At 44.9% G+C, this 18,648-nt stretch overlaps 1 protein-coding gene across 2 annotated transcripts in view; it reads right to left on the bottom strand.

The window, feature by feature from the left end:
• Positions 1–18,648, bottom strand: part of CLDN10 (claudin 10) — a 55,403-nt gene that overhangs the window by 4,732 nt on the left and 32,023 nt on the right. The window contains exons 1-3 of one of the 2 annotated variants that reach the window (XM_058821756.1): positions 8,856–9,075; positions 1,986–2,147; positions 1,740–1,821 (exon numbers count right to left, since the gene is read on the bottom strand). In XM_058821756.1, coding sequence (XP_058677739.1) covers positions 1,740–1,821; positions 1,986–2,147; positions 8,856–9,075 — 464 coding nt within the window. Of the gene's footprint in view, positions 1–1,739; positions 1,822–1,985; positions 2,148–8,855; positions 9,076–18,648 lie in introns of those variants that run through there. The other variant, XM_058821765.1, reaches the window with a different exon arrangement.

The raw sequence follows: 18,648 nt of genomic DNA, 5'->3' as shown, positions 1-18,648 counted from the left end.
CAAGCCTGTCTTTGGCACTGCCAGAATAACTTTGGCACTAACAGAATAACAGGAGGGAAATGTGTAGTAAAAGGCAAAAGGTTGGAACCCTCTCTCAGTGAAGAGACAATTCCAAATTTCCACAATATACCAGCAAACATTTTAAATGTGCCTGCAATGCATAAAAAAGTAATGGTTCGAAGATGCCAACAAAATGGAAATTTTGCATCAATTGAGAGAGGAAGGAGCTGAATGCCACCATTAGCTCAGTCTGATGCAAGGTCACTGCATGAGCTACGTGCATTGTGCACAACTCAAATTAAAATTTCAGTATTTCCTCCCTGTCTTTATCTTTGCAATCATGATTATGTCTGCCTGCAGCTGAGCTATGCTGGTTGTCCCACAAAAAAAAAAGGTAATTTCTGGAGAGGATATTTTACTACCATTATTTCAATATTTAAACTGGATTTCTCATTCCTTCACAGTAAAATTCCACCCTAAGGTCTGCCTGCTCTTTTGTAGCAGACAAGGGTAGGAATACAGTGTAAGAAAAGGACTTCTGGCAGCAATCATGGTATTTTTCACTAAGAACAGTAAGCCTGATGTCTATATAGCCAGGCTTCATTTTCTTCCAAGAACCTCACATCCTCCTTTCTTTTGGTGGCCTTTCAAGCCTGTCTTCTCTACATCAAATAAACAGAAACCATAGCGGAATTATGGAGAAAACTAATACAAGACTACTAATACAAAACTAATACTGCTTCAGGAAAAGCAGCATCAACCCTACTTCAAATGTAGATTCCCTTTAGTGTTATTTATTCAGACTATTTTCTTTCTGTCAAAGTGAAACATAAAGGGTCAGGGCTCCTTACTGATCCCTTACTTGGGTCCCAGGGAAATGTGCACCCAATGTTTGGCATATTCTGGAATCACTGCCAAGAAAACTTTAAAATCCTTGCCTTTAAAAAAAGAGTTTACATCATGTATTAAGGCAAAACATGAAAGTCTCTGATGGTATAATTTACAGCCAACATTTTCAGACCTGGTAGTTAAGAATGTCAATCCAAAATCCAAGCGTTGGTTTGTGGATTATTGCTTTTGCAGATCCTGAGAATTTGCACAGCTTTAAAGGAAGTCTTCAGGGATGCTCATTATCTCTGGTGTGGATCCCAAAATTCTATAAATACTCACTCTCTTAAATTTAATTACAGGTATAGGCAAAGTATTTATGTTAATGCTTAAAAGATCGTGGGTTTTGATGAGGTTTATGATCCAAATTTCAGTCACCTGGATTTGAAAATCTTCCAGCAAAATTCCACCAAGCCTGCAGAAACCTCTCCTCAAGAGGAATCAGGATTGCATGGTGCTCAACACATTTATCAAAGCCACCTTCTGTCGAAGGCTCCAGGAAATACTTTCCTCCCTTCCCTATCAAATGATGCACCTAATGAGCCCCTGTGTCTTGTGCAATCCTTTTGCTGCACCTCTGGCATCCAGGCAGGCTCCATTCCCAATTAATCCCAGCAGCCCTGCCAGCTGTGGGCACGCGGATTGCAGAGCCATCTCTGTGCGGCAAAGTGTTCGTTCATTGAATTTCAGCACCTGGTTGCTCCAGTTAGAAATTGTGGTTAAATAAAACTGCAGCCCTCCTCTGCCCACGGGGAGAAGCAGCTGCTCGCTGTCTAAACAGGCTGTGGTGTGCAGTAGGAAACCTAAGGAATACTTGTTTGAAAGATTTATGGGTATAGGAAAGTACTTACTTTTGTGCAACAAAAGAAGGGTCAAAGAACTCAGACGTAATCCTGTTTGCATACAGGGAACAACTAGTCATAGAGCACAACCCTGAAAAGCATAAGACAAACCATTCAGTGGAGCTGGCAGCAGAGCTTTGGGCCTGGCCCTGAAGTCAACGAAGTCATGGAGGATTGTGCACGGGTTTCTGCGGAAAAGAAGCGGCTCCGGTATGACTTCAAATATGCAAAATGATAAAAATGAAGTATATTTACCAGAGAGTATGAAAATCAGTCCAGCTAGACAAGCTATTTTTGCTTTAGTCTGATCAGAGCCTCCGACTTTTGTACATTTCATCCCAACCAGTCCAAAAACGGCACCGAAGAAGCCCAGACAGACAGCGGAGATCATCAATCCTCTGCAGGCCTGGATGTAACCTGTGAGAGAAAGAGCAAGGCTAATATGAGAACTGGGACCATGACAGGTTTTGCTGCACCTTCCCTCCCTCTGTGCAGCATCAGGCACTCACTATTGCAAGTGGACTCAGACTTTGGCTGGAACAGTATCACTTTACCACTGAGTGGGTTCCTCCAGATGATGTGTGCCCTTCACAGGGCATCATCACCTGTGCCCAGCTCATAAGAGTCATACTATGGCACTCAGGGCTCCAAAACATTATCCCATGGCACTGAGTATAGCATCTGCAGAGGTTATACCCATGATGTTTAGAAGAGCAACTCCACGTGGTCTGATCAGGTCATAAGTTGCAGAGCCACCCTTCAAGTGCAGTGCACTCAAAGCAAGTCTTACATCAGTGCAGTTGTGTCTCAGGTGCAATATGGCTGGCAGTGAGGCTGGCAGCAGAGACCCTGGCTGGGGTCCTGAGCCTTCCTAGACCTGTCTGGATGTGCCACTGATTTGATTTGGATCTGCCCAGCAGGGCCTCATTCTGCAAGGAAGTCAGCCACGCACTCAGCTCCATGGACAGCAGTAGTCCCTTGGCATAAAGCAAATCACTGCCATACTTAAACCTGGACAAACAGCTTGCACCTGGCTTCAGCCACAAACAATTTGGCTGAGACTGCTCCCAGAGGGACATCCCAGGGCAGGACCCTTCAGGGGACAATGGGCTGCTTGGCCTCTTCTCCCTTCCGAGAATATCTTGTAATTGAAGGACTGTGATAATCTCATATCGCTGCTTACGGGGTGGAACGCTGCAATCTTACACAGCTGAATAACCATCACAAGATGTTTTTCTTCATAACCTGTTGTTACATCTCATTTAAAATGAAAATGAACTCCCACTATTAGGGCATTCATTCTTTTTGCTTTGATCTCCAGTGGGTGGAAATGTTGAGAGCTAAACCACATTGTCATTGCCTATTACACCAAATTTTATGTAATAATAAATAAACAAAAAAACCCACCAAACCCTGCATAAAAGTTTTAATATGTAAGAAAACAATATACTAAAGCAGGAACTAGAGGACATCTGATGAAAACAGAAGGCAGCAGATTCAAAACAAAAGGTATGCTTGTTTGTAAAATGAAGCGGTGGAATTCCTTTCTACAGGATGTGTGGACACTAAGGGTTTTCTGAGACTCAGAGACTGGATACGTTCCTGATGGAGAAGTCTGTGTCTGGCTGGCAGGGCTTTGGATGCAGATGGCTACCACAGACACCTGGCCTGCTACCCTTAGTGCCACCTCCTTTAGCCACTGCCGAAGGTACATCAGCTCTAGGACGACCGCCCCCTGCTTGAACAATGTTTTAAATCCTGCACTGATTCACAGCTTTGAGCAACAAAGAACTTTGTAGCACATAACACCCCATTTTAGCAGGCCTGCTGATCTGGGAGCTGTGCTGCCCATCTGTGAACACAACCTACTGGTATTTATCTACCTCTGCTGGCACCACAGACAGACTTCTTTCATTTACAGCTGTAAGGCTTCTGTAGCCCACCTGCTCAAGAAAGACACAGTCAGTGACATAAGTGTGACTGTCACACGACTCACATGTTGGAATGTGAGAGAGAATGATTTGTGCAAGACTCAGGTTTGAAGACAGCAGCCTTGCTTTGTTAATTTTTGCTATAGGCATGGAAAACTTGGCTTATGCTGCTTTAGGTGGTGTGTAATGTATTTCTTGTAGCAGACAGGTACAGCACAAGATGAAGAGTGGAAAGGAAGCTATTATTTCTGACAGGTCCAATTTATTGACAGTGTTAGTTAGCTAATTGACACATTAAAGTGCTGAACCATGAACATGTTTACCCGGAGGTCCTCTAAACTTTTATTTATGTCTGAACCTCCTAGGAAAACCAGTAAATATTCACCCCAACTAAAATATCCAACATTTGCTAGTAACCACAGGGCTGAAATTCAGTTTTTCCTGAAGGTCAATACACAGTTTTAAAATAGGTAGAGGGTAGTGAGACAGCAAGAAATAATTAACTCACTCACTCAGAAATCATTTTCAATTATAAACAGCATGAGCTGGAGGACTGCTCAGTTCTGCTGAATGAATAACCTTTCTCACTAAATAATTCACCAAATTGGGCAGGCCAGCTATAGTAGGGCTTGTTTCAGTTCACCAGAGCAGTCAGCCAACTGGCACACATTTTTAAACCAAAATACAGGGGAAAAAAAAAAAAACAATTTACACCAGTACTGTGGAAAAGCAGAAGTCTAGTAGTCCCACGAGGTTGACTGGACCATTAGGAAGCATGAAGGGTTGAAATCATTATTTTCACCAAATCAAACCTCCTACTGCTTAGATCCTAGATTCAAACTCTGTATAACATTTGGCTGTAAGAGGAACTAAACCTCTTTTTTGCTTTCAAGAAAGCAAGATTATATTGGGCACCAAGACTTATAGGGCTTGTTCTGCTTGAAGAAGAAAAGGATCTGGGGAGACCTTACAGCAGCCTTCCAGAACCTAAGGACTTTTTACAAGAGTATGTAGTGACAGGACAAGGGAAAATGCCTTTAAACTGTAAAAGGGCAGATTTAGTTTAGATATTAGGAAGATATTAGGAAGAAATTCTTTACTGTGAGGGTGCTGAGGCACTGGAACAGGTTACCCAGAGAAGCTGTGGATGCCCCCTCCCTGGAAATGTTGAAGTTTGGATGCAGCTTTTGATCATCTTTGAGCAACCTTTACTAGTAGGAGGTGTCCCTACCCATGGTAGGTAGGTTGGAACTAGATGGTCTCTAATGTCCCTTCTAACCCAAAACATTCTGTGATTCTATAATGATGAAGAGGCATGAAAAAGGGAGCTGTCTATTTTTTCACAGTCCTTCACTCAAGACTAAGACCTGTCCTTTTCTAAATATTTATTGTCTGTATTAGCACCAGCTCCTGCAGGAAAGTTGTCATGTACATACCAACCACCCCAATGAAGCTCCCAAGCAGCAAAAAGCCATGTGTTTTAAACAGACAAGCAGACAAACATGCATTGCTCATAAAGTCATGTTTAGCAGCATTCCAAGAGAAACCTATTTCAAGGTGGGTTGTTTTTTTTGTTTGGGTTTGGTTGTTTTTTTTTTCGTTTCAAACAAATGTGTTTTGTCTTGCATTGAAATTAATCTTGTTAGAGCTTTATCTTTCTCGTCTCACTGCTCTCACACTTGCCTCATGCTTACAAAGACTTAGAAGGCATTCATGTACTCATATCATATGACACTATGGAAAAAAATTATATATGCAGAGTTCTGGGGATTGCCACTTTCACAATAAATGCCTCTGGTGGCATTTTGCAGTCTATATCACGTGAAGAGGTAGCCTTACAGATACAGCACAGATTCCTTCCAAAAGTACACACCCATTGCTTTTGTATGTCTTTCTAAGCTCTAATACCCTCTTTTAGCTCATAATTGAATTTTTGTTCAGCTCTGTTCTTGCAAAAGGTCATCAGATCCACTGTAGGAAACATGGAAACTGATATGTCCTCTTTTGGGGGAGGTGGTTTCATCAGTAAATTTCCACCTATGACCAATGGCACAAAAAGTAAACCCAAAATGACTTTAAGCCCCACAGACAGGAAGAGCATTTTTGCTTGCGTAAAGAATGTAGGGCTCAGCACTTAATGAGGGCTGGCCAAATTGGCTTCTTCTATAGGAATGCATAAAGGTGGAAGGGGACCACAAGCAATTTTCTCTGGAAGCCACTCGTATGGAGTGATGGCCTGAAAGCCATGATGGTCTGCTGTGCCATCCCACAGCAAGCTGGGCAGGACAGTCCAGGCCCACTCCATGACAGAAACCAAAACAAGGGTGAAGAGGAACAATCTCCTGAGCACCCCTGACCTGAACTATGACACTGCTTCTGAAGAAGGAAGGACTTCTCCTGCACTCCACAGGAGAACTCCAGCCTTTGGCATAGAATCACAGAGTCATTGAGGTTTGGGTAGAGAGGGAGCTCAGAGGTAATGTGGTTCCTACCCCCTGCCATGGGCAGGGACACCTCACATAGACCAGGTTCCTCAAAGCATGGTCACACCGATTTCTCTCCCCCTCACTTTGCCTCTGATCCCCTGGAAGACCTGAGCAGTCTCTCAAGATAAGAAGTCCAGCTTACTTAGAGGTTTCCAATTTGACCAAAAAAATATTTCTGTAGAAGAGGAACTGCTCTGAGAGGCAGATGCTCTCCATCTCTGTTATGAAGGAGTGGAGCTGAGCCATATTTCCCTAGGACAGCAGAAATATTTTTAGGAATTTTCCAGTCATGCTGGACCATTTTGAGGAGAGCAACATATTGTCACTACATATATCTTTACAGGGTTATTGTTTCAGCTCACAAACACGTCCCTGAGAACAGCAATGAGATCTGCCCTGTTTGTGTACTCTGAGTCCCCCACCTGAGGATGGAGTCAGGAAGTTCCCATATTCCCAGTCACAGGGAATGGGATCCACCTTGGGCATGTAAGTCTGGGCAAAGGGGAAGAGGAGGGAAGGAAGAGGCTAGACAAAGGCTGAGGCAGACTTGTCTACTCGTTGAGACACAAATTCTTTAAGCCACGAGTGACACACTGCAGCCCTGAATGCACTCCCCACGGGGGAAGGGTTAGGGTGAAGAGGGGACATACACACCCACAGTCAGCTGCTGACAGGCTCCCTGCAGAGCCTGAAACCACGAGGAAGGGAGTCTGGGCAACACTAGCTCCTGAGAGCACCCCTGACTGCAGTGGCTGCCCCTCTGACCCCACCCAGCTTGCCTGGTCTGTGCTGGGGCAGGGAGGGTGGTGGTACATCACTCTCCCTCCAGCCTGCCTTTCATTCACGTTGTGCCTGGGTACCAGAATCTGCCCCCACAGCATTTAAAGATGCTGTTGAGAAACACTGAAGCCAAGAACTTTCTACTACTGAAAAACAACCTGACCAGAAGGACTGGGACTGGGACGTGCATTTCAGATTCACTTCTGTCTGAAATGAGCTGGTGGCTCCTTCACTGTGCACAATGCACCTCAGAAACTCATTCTTTGGCCAAGTGGAACACTCTACCCAACACACAAGGTTTCAGTGCACAAGCATTTGGGGGAAAGGAGGGAAAGGATCTTGCTGTCAAGTGTTGTATTCTTTTTGAAAATTTCAATGTTCCAAATTCTTCATACTTTGTAACTATGCTTTTCTTACTTTAAAATCAGATTCGCCCAGACCTAAAAGAATGGCTAAACAATAGGTTCAAGAGATCCAAAAGGTTTCGCACCACCGATCACTCCATGCCTGCCTGCAGAGACCCCTGCTCCTTGCCCAGTCCTGGAAATTACACAGGCCACAGAGTGACTGATGTCAGTGGAGGCCAGCCAGCTCTCCTGTCCCTTCAGAGGAACTGGCAAATTCCTCTGCTGCCACAGGGCTGGGTCAAAATAAAGTCTGGGAACGGCCCTTCTGCCCCCGAGGGAAGCATCCTGCAGTGGTGGTGCTTGAGGGCTGCCTGTGTTACCTCCTTTTGGTATCTCGGCCTCTTTCAGCCTTTTCTACATACAGAGGTTAAAGGGTTTCTGATATTGGTACTAACGTCATGTTTGTATTATTCCCTGTTACAATTAGTATCAATCTCTGTCAGTGATTAGATTAACAGACCTTCCTTTCCTCTTAAACAGAGCTTTTACACCAAAATACCTGCTCAAATTCCAGTGCAAAGGGAATGTCTTGCCAGACTGTGGACAATAGGCATGATCTTTTGTCACTATCAAAGCCACTGAAACACTGCATTTTGCATTCATTTATAACTATAAAAACTTAGGAAAGGTGCCATATTTTTGGAAGCCTTTCCTCCCTTTCTTTACAGCCACTTCTGAAACCACAAACTGATGTCAGACACACTTCTCCTGTTTCTACCAGCCACGGTTAGTGTGGATTTATCAACTAAAAGTTTAGTTCTAAAGATTTCCTGCAGTGAACCAGTTTCCCAGTACAGCTTCCTGAAAGGGCAAAAATGTTTCCCCTTAATGAGGGAAGAAATGCAACACCAACTCAATCTTTGGTTTCAAGCCCTATAGCAAAACTCTTAGCTTTGCTTCAAAATAGCACTGCCCTAAAGCTGAGCAAAGCTATGCATCCCTTCTGCATACCTTCGCATCCCTGACTGCCCCGAGCTTTCACACTGTCATTTATCAATGAAGCAATTATACCTGAGTTAATAACCACTTAGCAAAACCAGCAGAGGAACATTAATTAAAACAAAACGATGCCAAGGCTTGTTCTTCTCCACCGACCGTTGCACGGCTGGCAAAACCATAAAAAAGAGGAATGTCACGACAGTCGGGAAATAAATCGGCAAGAAAAATCTGCCTGCATTCTTGTGTTAAATCCACACACACACTTTTCTGATGGGGAAAAAAGGCAGGTAGTGACAGTACGAGAGGCCAAACCGGACACTCGGGCACCAAATATAATCTCAGCTAATGGGTTTTTGGGGCAAAAAACCCCACTTGCACAGGTGTGCACAGGCAGCCCGCTGCCACCTGCCTGGGGACACGGGGGCACCTGCCCACGAACCGCGGGGGAGCCGCCTGGTCCGGGTCCCCGCCGTCCCCGCCCGCCCGCCCCGCCGAGCCCGGCCCCGGAGCGGCCCCGGAGCTCCGGCCGAGGGTACAGGGACACCGGAGGTGGCATCGGGGTGGGGGCAGCGGGAGCCTGACCGTCCAGCGCCAGCATGGATGGGAAGTCCTTGCAGTTGGAGACGCCGGTGGAGTCGGTCACGCAGGTCTTCCAGAGGTTGGCCCAAAAGGTGGCGGTGGTGATGACCGTGCCATCGATGGTGGACACCTTCCAGTAGTCGGTGGGCAGCGTGGAGGACACCAGCACCCATCCCGAGATGGTCAGCAGGAAGGCGATGATCTCCGCCGACGTGCTCGCCATGGGCCCGGCAGCATCGGCGGGAGCCGCGGCGGATCCCGGCGGCGGCGGGCGGAGCGGAGCCGAGCCGGGCCGGGCCGAGCCGGGCGGGGCGGGGCGGGGGCGGCCGCGCAGCCCAATGAGCACCGGCGGCTCCCGGCATCGCCCCGGACCGGCCCCGCCCCGCCCGGGCCCGGCGTCGCCCCGGGGTGCGCGGAGCGGAGCCCGCACGGCCGGCGGGACGCTCCCCGGGCTGGCCCAGTGAACCAGACCCGAAAGCAAACAGCGGATCTGTAATGCGGGGTTGGATCCCCCTTCCTCCGCAGGTGCCCGTGCGGGGTCGCGAGGGGATGGCAGCGGCGGGACAGGGGCGTCCTCAGCATCTCCTTCACAGCTGCGGGTTTGCGCCTCTCTCCCTGTGACCCCGCGCCATCCTCCCCACAAAGCGCCTCGCCAGAAAGGTGGCTTCGAGGAATACTTGGACAATCCGGGTGTGCCGACCGTGAGCACTCCATATTCCTACGGGGCAAAAGCTTTTGAAACGCATAATAGGGTTTTTTAATCCTCTGAATTTCAGCTGGCCCCTGATATTATCCAGCCACAGGTGATACAGCGTTTGATACGTGTTATAGCAATGTGAGGGGATGAACTTGGGATTTTCTACCTCCGTTTTCATGCAGTGGCATTCGAGCCTGCGGCTCACAGGTGGAGCATTATCCTCAGTGGTTTCTCCTCGTTTGAAGCTGTTTACTTTCCACATCAGTAGTGTATTTGCCATTGATGTGGAAAGTACACTGCCGGTCTTTACTTTCCTCCTATTTATGTCAAAACTATTGTTACATTTTCTAAACCTTTTTGCCAGATGGGCAATCACTGGAGGATAAGAAGCCATATTTGCATCATTATTCTTCTGATGAATGCTCTTTGGTTTTGCCGTGTGGACACAAACCCGGATGTAATCGCCTTACAGACATATATTAAAAAAAAAAAAAAAAAAAGGAAAAGGAGAAAAATCTCAGAGTTGGGTGTACCTTTGGATGTGTGTCAGAGCTCAGTGGGAACAGGGTGTTTGTTGATCAGTCAATGCTCCAGCAGGATAAAAGGGGGTCCACAGACGCATTTAGTGACGCAGTAGCTCTCTGCCTGCTCTCTGCCTCCTTGGTACCCTCTGACTTTCAGGTGACTCACTTCCCTCCATTGGCAGGGAAGAAGGACTGGGAAAAGCAGGCAGGAGGCTTGTTTGCACAGCAGCATTGGGCATGGGGCATGCTGCAGCTCCATTCACCCTCTGTGCCAAGATGCCTTCCTCTCTCCCCGGGAGGAAAAAGAAACAGGGTCCTGAAGAAGGCCTGAAGAAGCCTCCTCCGTGATGTCAGGCTGTAGTCAGAGCTCACTTTGGAACACTGGGATGACTGTAGATCCAAGTCCCATCTCCATGATATTATGATCTAGTTATTGTAGGTCATGGCAGCAGAAAGGAAAAAGGAAAAAAAGATTTTTTCAATATTTCCCCCAGTATTAGTGCTTTGAGATCTTGCAGTCTGGAATTATGTTGGTCCTGGTAACGTAGATCAATCCAAGCAATCAACTAGGATCTAATCAAGTCTGAGGTAGGAGACTCGAGTCCAAACTTGGGTCACTGTGTTTCTTGACATGGGAAGCTCACCTATTGTTTTGTTGATAACACTGCTTTGCTTGGTGAATCCAGGGAGCAGCATTTGGGCAAATTTTGGCCAGGGGACATCAGAATTTTTGGGTGTGCTGTCATGCAATAACCAGAAGGCTGGAGTGAGTATTGAAGGACAGGACATGAACACAGCCAGAACAGCTCTAGGCCTAAGTCTGAGCTGCCGAGTCTGGGAAGGAGAGGAGGAGGGTTTTCCTGAAGAGCAGAGGCACTGCTCCCCAGAGGGCCAGCAGGAGTGGAGGCTGGTGAGTGTCCCTGCTGAGGGTGGGCAGTCCTGCTGAAGCTGCCGTGGCCTCTGGCTGTGGTGTCCAACAACCATCTGTGCTGTCCCAGACCACGCTGCTTTCAACAGAGCCAGACTTGGCTGCCATGTGCAGCGTGGATCCACACCTCCCTGAGGGCCACCTGCCTGCTGCCAGGGACTTCAGGCTGAGCCCATGCAGGTGGCTTAGGACAAATGAAAATATTTCAGCTTCAAACCCACTGTCTGCCTGCCCATAAGGACCCTTCAAGCAGGGCTAATTTATACGTTCATTCCCTTGTAAGCCCTGTTTTATCCAGAATGTTGTAAAGTGGCCTGAGTGTACAGGAGAACCAAACTTGTTTTGGCTTCAGGGAAAGGCTCCTCCTTTCATCCCCTGATACTGTTGCTTCTGAGGATGTTTTATGTTACTAGTCCAGTTGTTACCATCTTTCTCATCTAAAATCAGAGCAAGACGTTGCTCTCAGAGCAAGACTTCTGATCTCAGCTTTGGTGATATAAACCCAAAATGACATAGTGCACAGCTGAGGGTTCCCCCAGGCTGAAGAGTGAGGGAAGTTGCAAGAAGTTACTCTTCCATGGTGACATTTTCTTCATGCTGGCTGGAATCTGTAAGGATAAGACATTGGAAAACATTCATCTGGGAGGCTGTCTTTCTCCCCTTTTTCTTCAGCTTCTTTCTCTTGTGCAACTGCAAGTCCCTTTATTATCAGCTTAACTCATGTATCTTCCAGTTTTCCAGGATACTGTGGCCTGTTGATGTGGTAGGAGCTTTAACATCCATATGAAGACATTTCTGTATCTCTCTTCTACCTCTGTCTTCCTGCTACCATAACTCTGGCATTGGATTTGCTTACTTGGCTTTCTTAGCTATTTATACTTTATGTAGTAGAGCAAAAGACTTGGCCTTTGTTTTGGTTTTTCTTTTGTTGGATTGCTTTTTTGAGTTTGTTTTTTTTTTGTTCCTGTGTTTTGGGACAATTTATGACTTGGGAAGTTTTTGAAAGTTCCTCAGGCTGCTGTGGGACTGATTTCTGTTTTCTTCTCTTCATAAGCTGATCATGTCAATACAACAGCACTTTTTTTGCTGGGTCATTTGAGGAGTATGGGGTTTATTCCCTTGGACTGGGGACTGGGTTTACTCCCCTGGACTTAAGAAAAGGTGCTCATGTCTTCTTTTAAGAAAATCAACCCTTGTGGTTCATTTTTTGTGGCAAGTTTCATTGACTCTTGGGTGTAAAAGTGGCATTTAGGGGAAAAATAGTAGTGTTTAGAATAGGCTATTTCATTTGGAAGGGACCTGTGATGATCATCTAGTCCAGCTGCCTGACACTTCAGAACTGACCCAAAGTCAAAGCGTGCTACTAAAGGTTTGTCCAAATACCTCGTAAACACTGACAGGTTTGGGGCACCAACCACCTCTCTAGGGAGCCTCTTCCAGGGTTTGACCATGCTCTCAGTAAAGAAATGTTTTTCCTAATGTCCAGTCTGAACCTTCCATGGCACAGCTTTGAACCATTCCTATGCATCCTATTGCTGGATTCCAGAGAAGAGATCATCTTCAACTTCCCCCCCTCAGTAAGCTGCAAAGAGCAATGAGATCACCCCTCAGCCTCCTTTTCTCCAAATAAGACAAGCCCAGAGCACTCAGCCACTCCTCACAGGACATGATTTCCAGCCTCTCACCAGCTGCTGTCCTCCTATTGATGCATTCAAAGACCTCAACATCCATCTTAAGTTGTGGACCTAGCACTGCACACAGCACTCAGGGTGAGGCTGCACCAGTGTTGAAGAGGAAGGGATGATCCCCTCCCTTGACAGGCTGGTGATGCTCTGTTTTATGCACCCCAGGAAGGGGTTTGCCCTCCTGGCTGCCAGGACACTTGGCTGACTCACACTGATCCTGCTGCTGACCAGCACCCCCAGATCCCTCTCCAGCTGCTCCTCTCCCAGTTTATACTTATTCCCACCCTGTCCTAGGTACAGAAACCAGCATATGGACTTGTTACATTTAACCCCATTAATCATTGCCCAATGCTCCAATGTATTGAGATCACTCTGCAAAACCTTTTGTCCCCCAAGAGTGCCAACAGCACCTCCTGGGCTGGTGTCATCAGCTAATGGTGTGTTCAAGTCCTGCATCCAGATTGCTGATATTGGACAGATCTGGCCCCCAGGAATGAGGTGTGAGCAACGCCACTGGTGACCATTGACCATCCAGATGTAACCCCACTACAACCCTTTGGACTTTGTTCTTCAGCCAGCACACCATGAATCCATTAATCCCACAGCTGGACAACTTGTACAGAAGGATGCTGTAAGGGACAGTATGAAATCCCTGACTTAAATCCAGAAAAACTCCATGCCCCATCTTCCCTTCATCCACCAGGTGGGTGAGCTTATAATAGAAGGATATGAAATTAGTTAAACAGGATTTTCCCTTTGTGAGCCTGTGTTGACTGTGCCTGGGGATTGCATTGTTCTTTAAATGCCTTCTGACAGTACCCAGTGTGATCTTCTCTGCAACTTTTCCAGGAACTGAAGTTAGACTAACAAGTCTGTAGTTCCCTGGGCCTTCCCTCACATCCTTCTTGTAGATTGGAATAACATTGGCTGGGTTCCAGTCAGCAGAGACCAACCCCAGGCTACTGAGGTTTTTGAACTACATACATTTTACAAATCAAGCTGGGATATAAGGAAATAGTTGAATTTTCATAATGTACAAACTTTTTATTATATTGCCATCTACAGAAAAACCCTTCAGAGACAGTTGTGCTCTCAAGTCTGAAATACAGGATATTATTTTAGCTCTTGCAGGCTCAAAATTACAAGCAATCATTGCCTCATAAGTTAAACACTGGACGACAACAGCATTTGTTCTGCAGCCAGGATAAGCAGGCTAGGGTCGTCATGCCTTTGTCCCAGAGTAATTTTTCTTGTAATTTTACCATGCATAGGTTGGGCAATTTGAGACTCTTTCCTGGCTTTGCCATGTTATGATTTCCAGGGTGCCTAGAGCACTTGTGCAAAAGCAAAAAGTCCCAACTTTATTTTCTTCAGCTGAAGGACAGCTTCCTTGTCTGCTAGGGTTTTCCTGAGAGTCTAAATATTGAAAAAGTAAGGCAGACATGAGAATAAGAGTGTCATCACCTGGGTCTGTTGACAGTGCTAGATCTGGGGAGAGCACCCCAAACTGCCATGTACATTAGAGGAGATTAACACAACAGTAAGTGAGGAGCTTGCATGGTGCTCTGTATTGTGCAGCACAAAGTGCTGCCTAAAAAATGAGCAGCCAGATCCTCTTCCTCAGAAGAGAGCAAACAAAAGAATGTTTGCAAAAAAAAAAAATCCATCAGATTGGGAACATCAGTTAATAATCTCCAGTCCTTACTGGGGGTGCTATCGTTGTTTTTCTTAAGTGGTGGAAAAAGGAATTAAATTAATTACTGCATGTCTTTTGTAAACTGCCAGAACAAGAATGATATTTAGCTATGCAGTTCATATATTACATAACAAAAAGTAAAAAATTAATAGGAACTGACAATCCAGAGCATTTTAAAGGAGTGAAAAATTGCATTCCGCAAGCCATAAACTTTCCCCTCTCTGTTCAGTGCCTTCGGACATTACCAACTTTGTTTCTTGACACTGCGATTAAGGCTTTCTTTCTTTCTTTCTTTCTTTCTTTCTTTCTTTCTTTCTTTCTTTCTTTCTTTCTTTCTTTCTTTCTTTCTTTCTTTCTTTCTTTCTTTCTTTCTTTCTTTCTTTCTTTCTTTCTTTCTTTCTTTCTTTCTTTCTTTCTTTCTTTCTTTCTTTCTTTCTTTCTTTCTTTCTTTCTTTCTTTCTTTCTTTCTTTCTTTCTTTCTTTCTTTCTTTCTTTCTTTCTTTCTTTCTTTCTTTCTTTCTTTCTTTCTTTCTTTCTTTCTTTCTTTCTTTCTTTCTTTCTTTCTTTCTTTCTTTCTTTCTTTCTTTCTTTCTTTCTTTCTTTCTTTCTTTCTTTCTTTCTTTCTTTCTTTCTTTCTTTCTTTCTTTCTTTCTTTCTTTCTTTCTTTCTTTCTTTCTTTCTTTCTTTCTTTCTTTCTTTCTTCTTTCTTTCTTTCTCTTGCCTTAATTTTGTTGAGAAAAGCCTGTGTTGTTCCCTGAAAGTTTGTAATACAATCTTTTAAAAATAGATATAACCTGTTTAACAAACTTAGCAGGAAATGTGAAGGAGTGCATCTCCTACTTTCCTGGAGGTGCATTCCTCCTGGCCAACAGCACAGGTGCAGCTCTTGTCTGTCAGAAGTGGCCGCCACATCAAATTAAGTTTTGCTAAGCACAGACAGGTTGCTGTAGAAAGGCAGGAAACCTCCAGATAGATTTTAAGAACATGTGGCCCTATGTAATGCAATTTAGAAAGTTTGCAAAATTTTAGAAAGTTTTTAAAACAAAAGAATATTGTAACTAATGGAATTTAAAAGGATTTAACTGAGATGGCAGGCAAATGGTTTTCCAGAGCAGCTGGGGTTCAGAAGTGATTCTTGCCAGTGAGCCATAAAGACCAAGAAGTTGAATCCTGACCATGTCTGAGCATCAGGACAGTGTTTGGATATCAGTGTCCCTGCAGTGGGAACACAGGACACTGAGCATGTCCTCTGCCCTCGTGTGCCACAGCTGGTTTCTGCTGTTTCCTGAGCACCTGGTAGTTCTGGGCATGAGGAGTTTGTAATTTTTTACAGGCACCAGGATAGCTCCCAGACAGAGGACATGCAGAAGCAGGAGCTGACCTTCTGTGGGGAGCACAGCAACAGGACAAGGGGCACGAGTTGGAAGGTGGGAAATACCCTTTAGGTATTAGGAATAAATCAGTTTCCAGGAGGATGGTCAAGCACTGTGATTGGGCTGCCAGAGGCACAACTCCCTCCTTGGAGGTGCTCAAGACTTGACTGGTCATGGCCCTGAACAAGCCCATCTGATCAGGTGTGTTTTGGACTAGATGACCCCTGCAGGTCCCTCCTAACCTGACTTTATTACCCTGTGATTTTGTTACCTCGCTGGAGCAGATGGAGGAGCACTGGGCTGCATTTGACTTATTATAGCTCTAAGTGGCACCCAGGTGCACTAATGATCACAGATTATATGTTATGCCCAGAACATGATTCCATGTGGTTCCTGCTACCCTGTTATTTAGCACACATGCTGGAATCTTCTTTTCACAGATAGGTGCATTTCAGTTCATAACAACAGTGCATTTAACTACTTTTTCAGCTGTTTACACATAGGGAAATTTTCCATAGTCATCCTCTTTTTTATTTATTTTTGTAGGATGCCTCAGGACATGCTAGAGAAAACCCCAAGAGAAACATGTGACACAGAGACCTTTAGCTCTGGCAGTGTAATACCCTTCCTGAGACAGCAGAGCAGGGATGAAAAGAAGAGATGAGCTCCTGGAAAAGGGGGACTCATTTCCCACGTGGATGCAGGAGCAAAGATGTTCAGTGTGTGCTTCAGCTGACAGGGGGTGGCAGCAACTGGAGAGGGTGGTTGAGGAGATGTGAGGTGACTGGCAAGGGCCCTGGAGGAGCAGAAATAAGCTGCAGCAGAGCATGAGCGAGGTGATAACTTACATTGTGCACTTTACTTAGCCCTGCTTAAGTGTAGCCTGGCCCTCGCCATGCATTTGTCCCAGTTTCCAATTTGAAGGAAGGGGAGAGAGGAGAAGGTGAGTTTCTGCCTTAAACCTCCCCACCAGCATCCCTCTCTCCAAGGAAGCTCTTCCACATGCCTTCCTCTGGTTCATCACCTCAGCTCCCACAGAGGCTCCTTTTTTACTCAGGGAATGGTTGTGCCATGAAGAGGGTGGGTGCTGTGGTTTGCTGTCCCTGGCCCCACTGTTTGCCAAGCACCAATTGTCCCAGCTTGTGGCATAGAAAGATTTAATTTAACTGAGAACCTGAAAACCACAACCTGGAGCAAAGCAGCTTCTGCAGTGTAATTAATTTCAGAGCAAACAGACTGGGATCAAAAAAGGTCACGGTGACAAAACAGAGTTAAAATCTGTCTTAGATCAGCATGCTCAAGCAATTCAGAAACAAAGGGAATAAGGAAATAATATGTGATAGATTCAAAAATCAATAAACCCGTTGTGATTAGTGTGCATTTGATCCATCACCAATACTGCTCCTTTTGATCCTTCTGGATTGATTTGGTTTCTGACGTGGTGTGTGCATTTCAAAGAGAAGTGGGTAAAACCCTCCAGTGAAAGGTGGGGGTTGCCTCCAGGTGTAGAGGCTCTTGGATAAAGAGGACAGATTTAAAATCTAATCTAAATTTTCTGAGCTTAAGAAATCACAAATAAAAGTGGCAGTAATGAGATATGAGGAGAAAAGAAAGATCTTAAAACACAGGTGTCAATGTCAATGTGTTTGTGCTGGGGGACATGATCAAGTTCCCTCATCTTCCCATCTACTGAAAGCACCACCTACTCAAAAATTGGCTGGATCAAATGAAATTGGAAGTTTTTTAGTGTACCAAGCAAAACTTCAGCTCATTTTTGTGTGCAATCTGTGTGCAGCACCATGTTTTTCCCATTTCTTCAGTGCAGCGTTTGGCCAGCCTCCATGCTGACTCTTGAGGAAACAGTCCACTACTGCTTGTAGTAAATGAAGCAGTATATTACCTAGGAGAAAATTCATTTGGACTGCTTATTTTTGCTGGGTCACAGTCCAGAGTAGCCAGCAAGACATTTGCCAAGGGCAGGACATAATGTGCTTTGCCTGTTATGTTAATGCTTTCATGGTCCCATACGGAAAGTATTTTTCTTCCATTACATGGCAGTAGCTCTACCTTGCCATTGCCCTTGCAAAGAAATAAAGCCTCTTCCACTGGTAATAGAGATCCAGGTATGCACTGTGAGTTTTTCTTCTGTTTTCCTCTTTGTTTTCCTCTTTGTTCAAGTGTCTTTTCTCAGATGATTGTTTATTTCAGTGGCTCATTAATGTCCTCATTGCAGCTTTTTAATTCACTTTAGGTGAAGTAGGGCAGAATCACTTTTGAACACTCATTATTAAAACTATGTCAAATGTCTTTTTTTCATATCAGAAATGCATTTTGTCTTTTAGAAAAGGAGAATTCTTAAACAGTTTTGACTAAAGTTGCAGTTTTAAGGTGGCAAACTGACCATGTTTCTGATTTTGGTGGTATTATATTAATAATATATTTAAATATTGCACGGCACTTTTTATTTTCGAAAAAGTTGTATAGTGGGAGACAATGGGATAATGCAGAAATCTCTTTACTTGGTTCTAGCTCTGGCAAAGTTCAGTTTCCTTTTCTTTTCTCATGTTTGCTGTAGTTATTTTATGTGGACAGGAATCAGAAAATCTTTCAACAGCAAATTCATGTTTCAGAAGTCTCTGGATGACAAAACAGTGGATTTTGATTGTAAATTGCTTGACAAATAACAGCAAAATCAAAATGCCAGTGGATGCCAAACATTGAGATTGGAGACACCAGTGTGTTTGATTTTCTTTAATGACTGCTCTTTGTTTTTCTACTGGATTGCGCACTATTGACAAAAATTACTTTCAGTGATGTCTGAGGATTAAGGATTTATTTGGAAAGATGGCCCAGAGCATTTTGTTCATGTGGTATTCTGGGAACTGTTAACTTT

The sequence above is a fragment of the Ammospiza caudacuta genome, chromosome 2 (assembly GCF_027887145.1).
Source record: "Ammospiza caudacuta isolate bAmmCau1 chromosome 2, bAmmCau1.pri, whole genome shotgun sequence".
NCBI classification, from domain to species: domain Eukaryota; kingdom Metazoa; phylum Chordata; class Aves; order Passeriformes; family Passerellidae; genus Ammospiza; species Ammospiza caudacuta.
The sequence above is the reverse complement of the archived record's forward strand: the minus strand, read 5'-3'. Positions and strand labels throughout refer to the sequence as shown.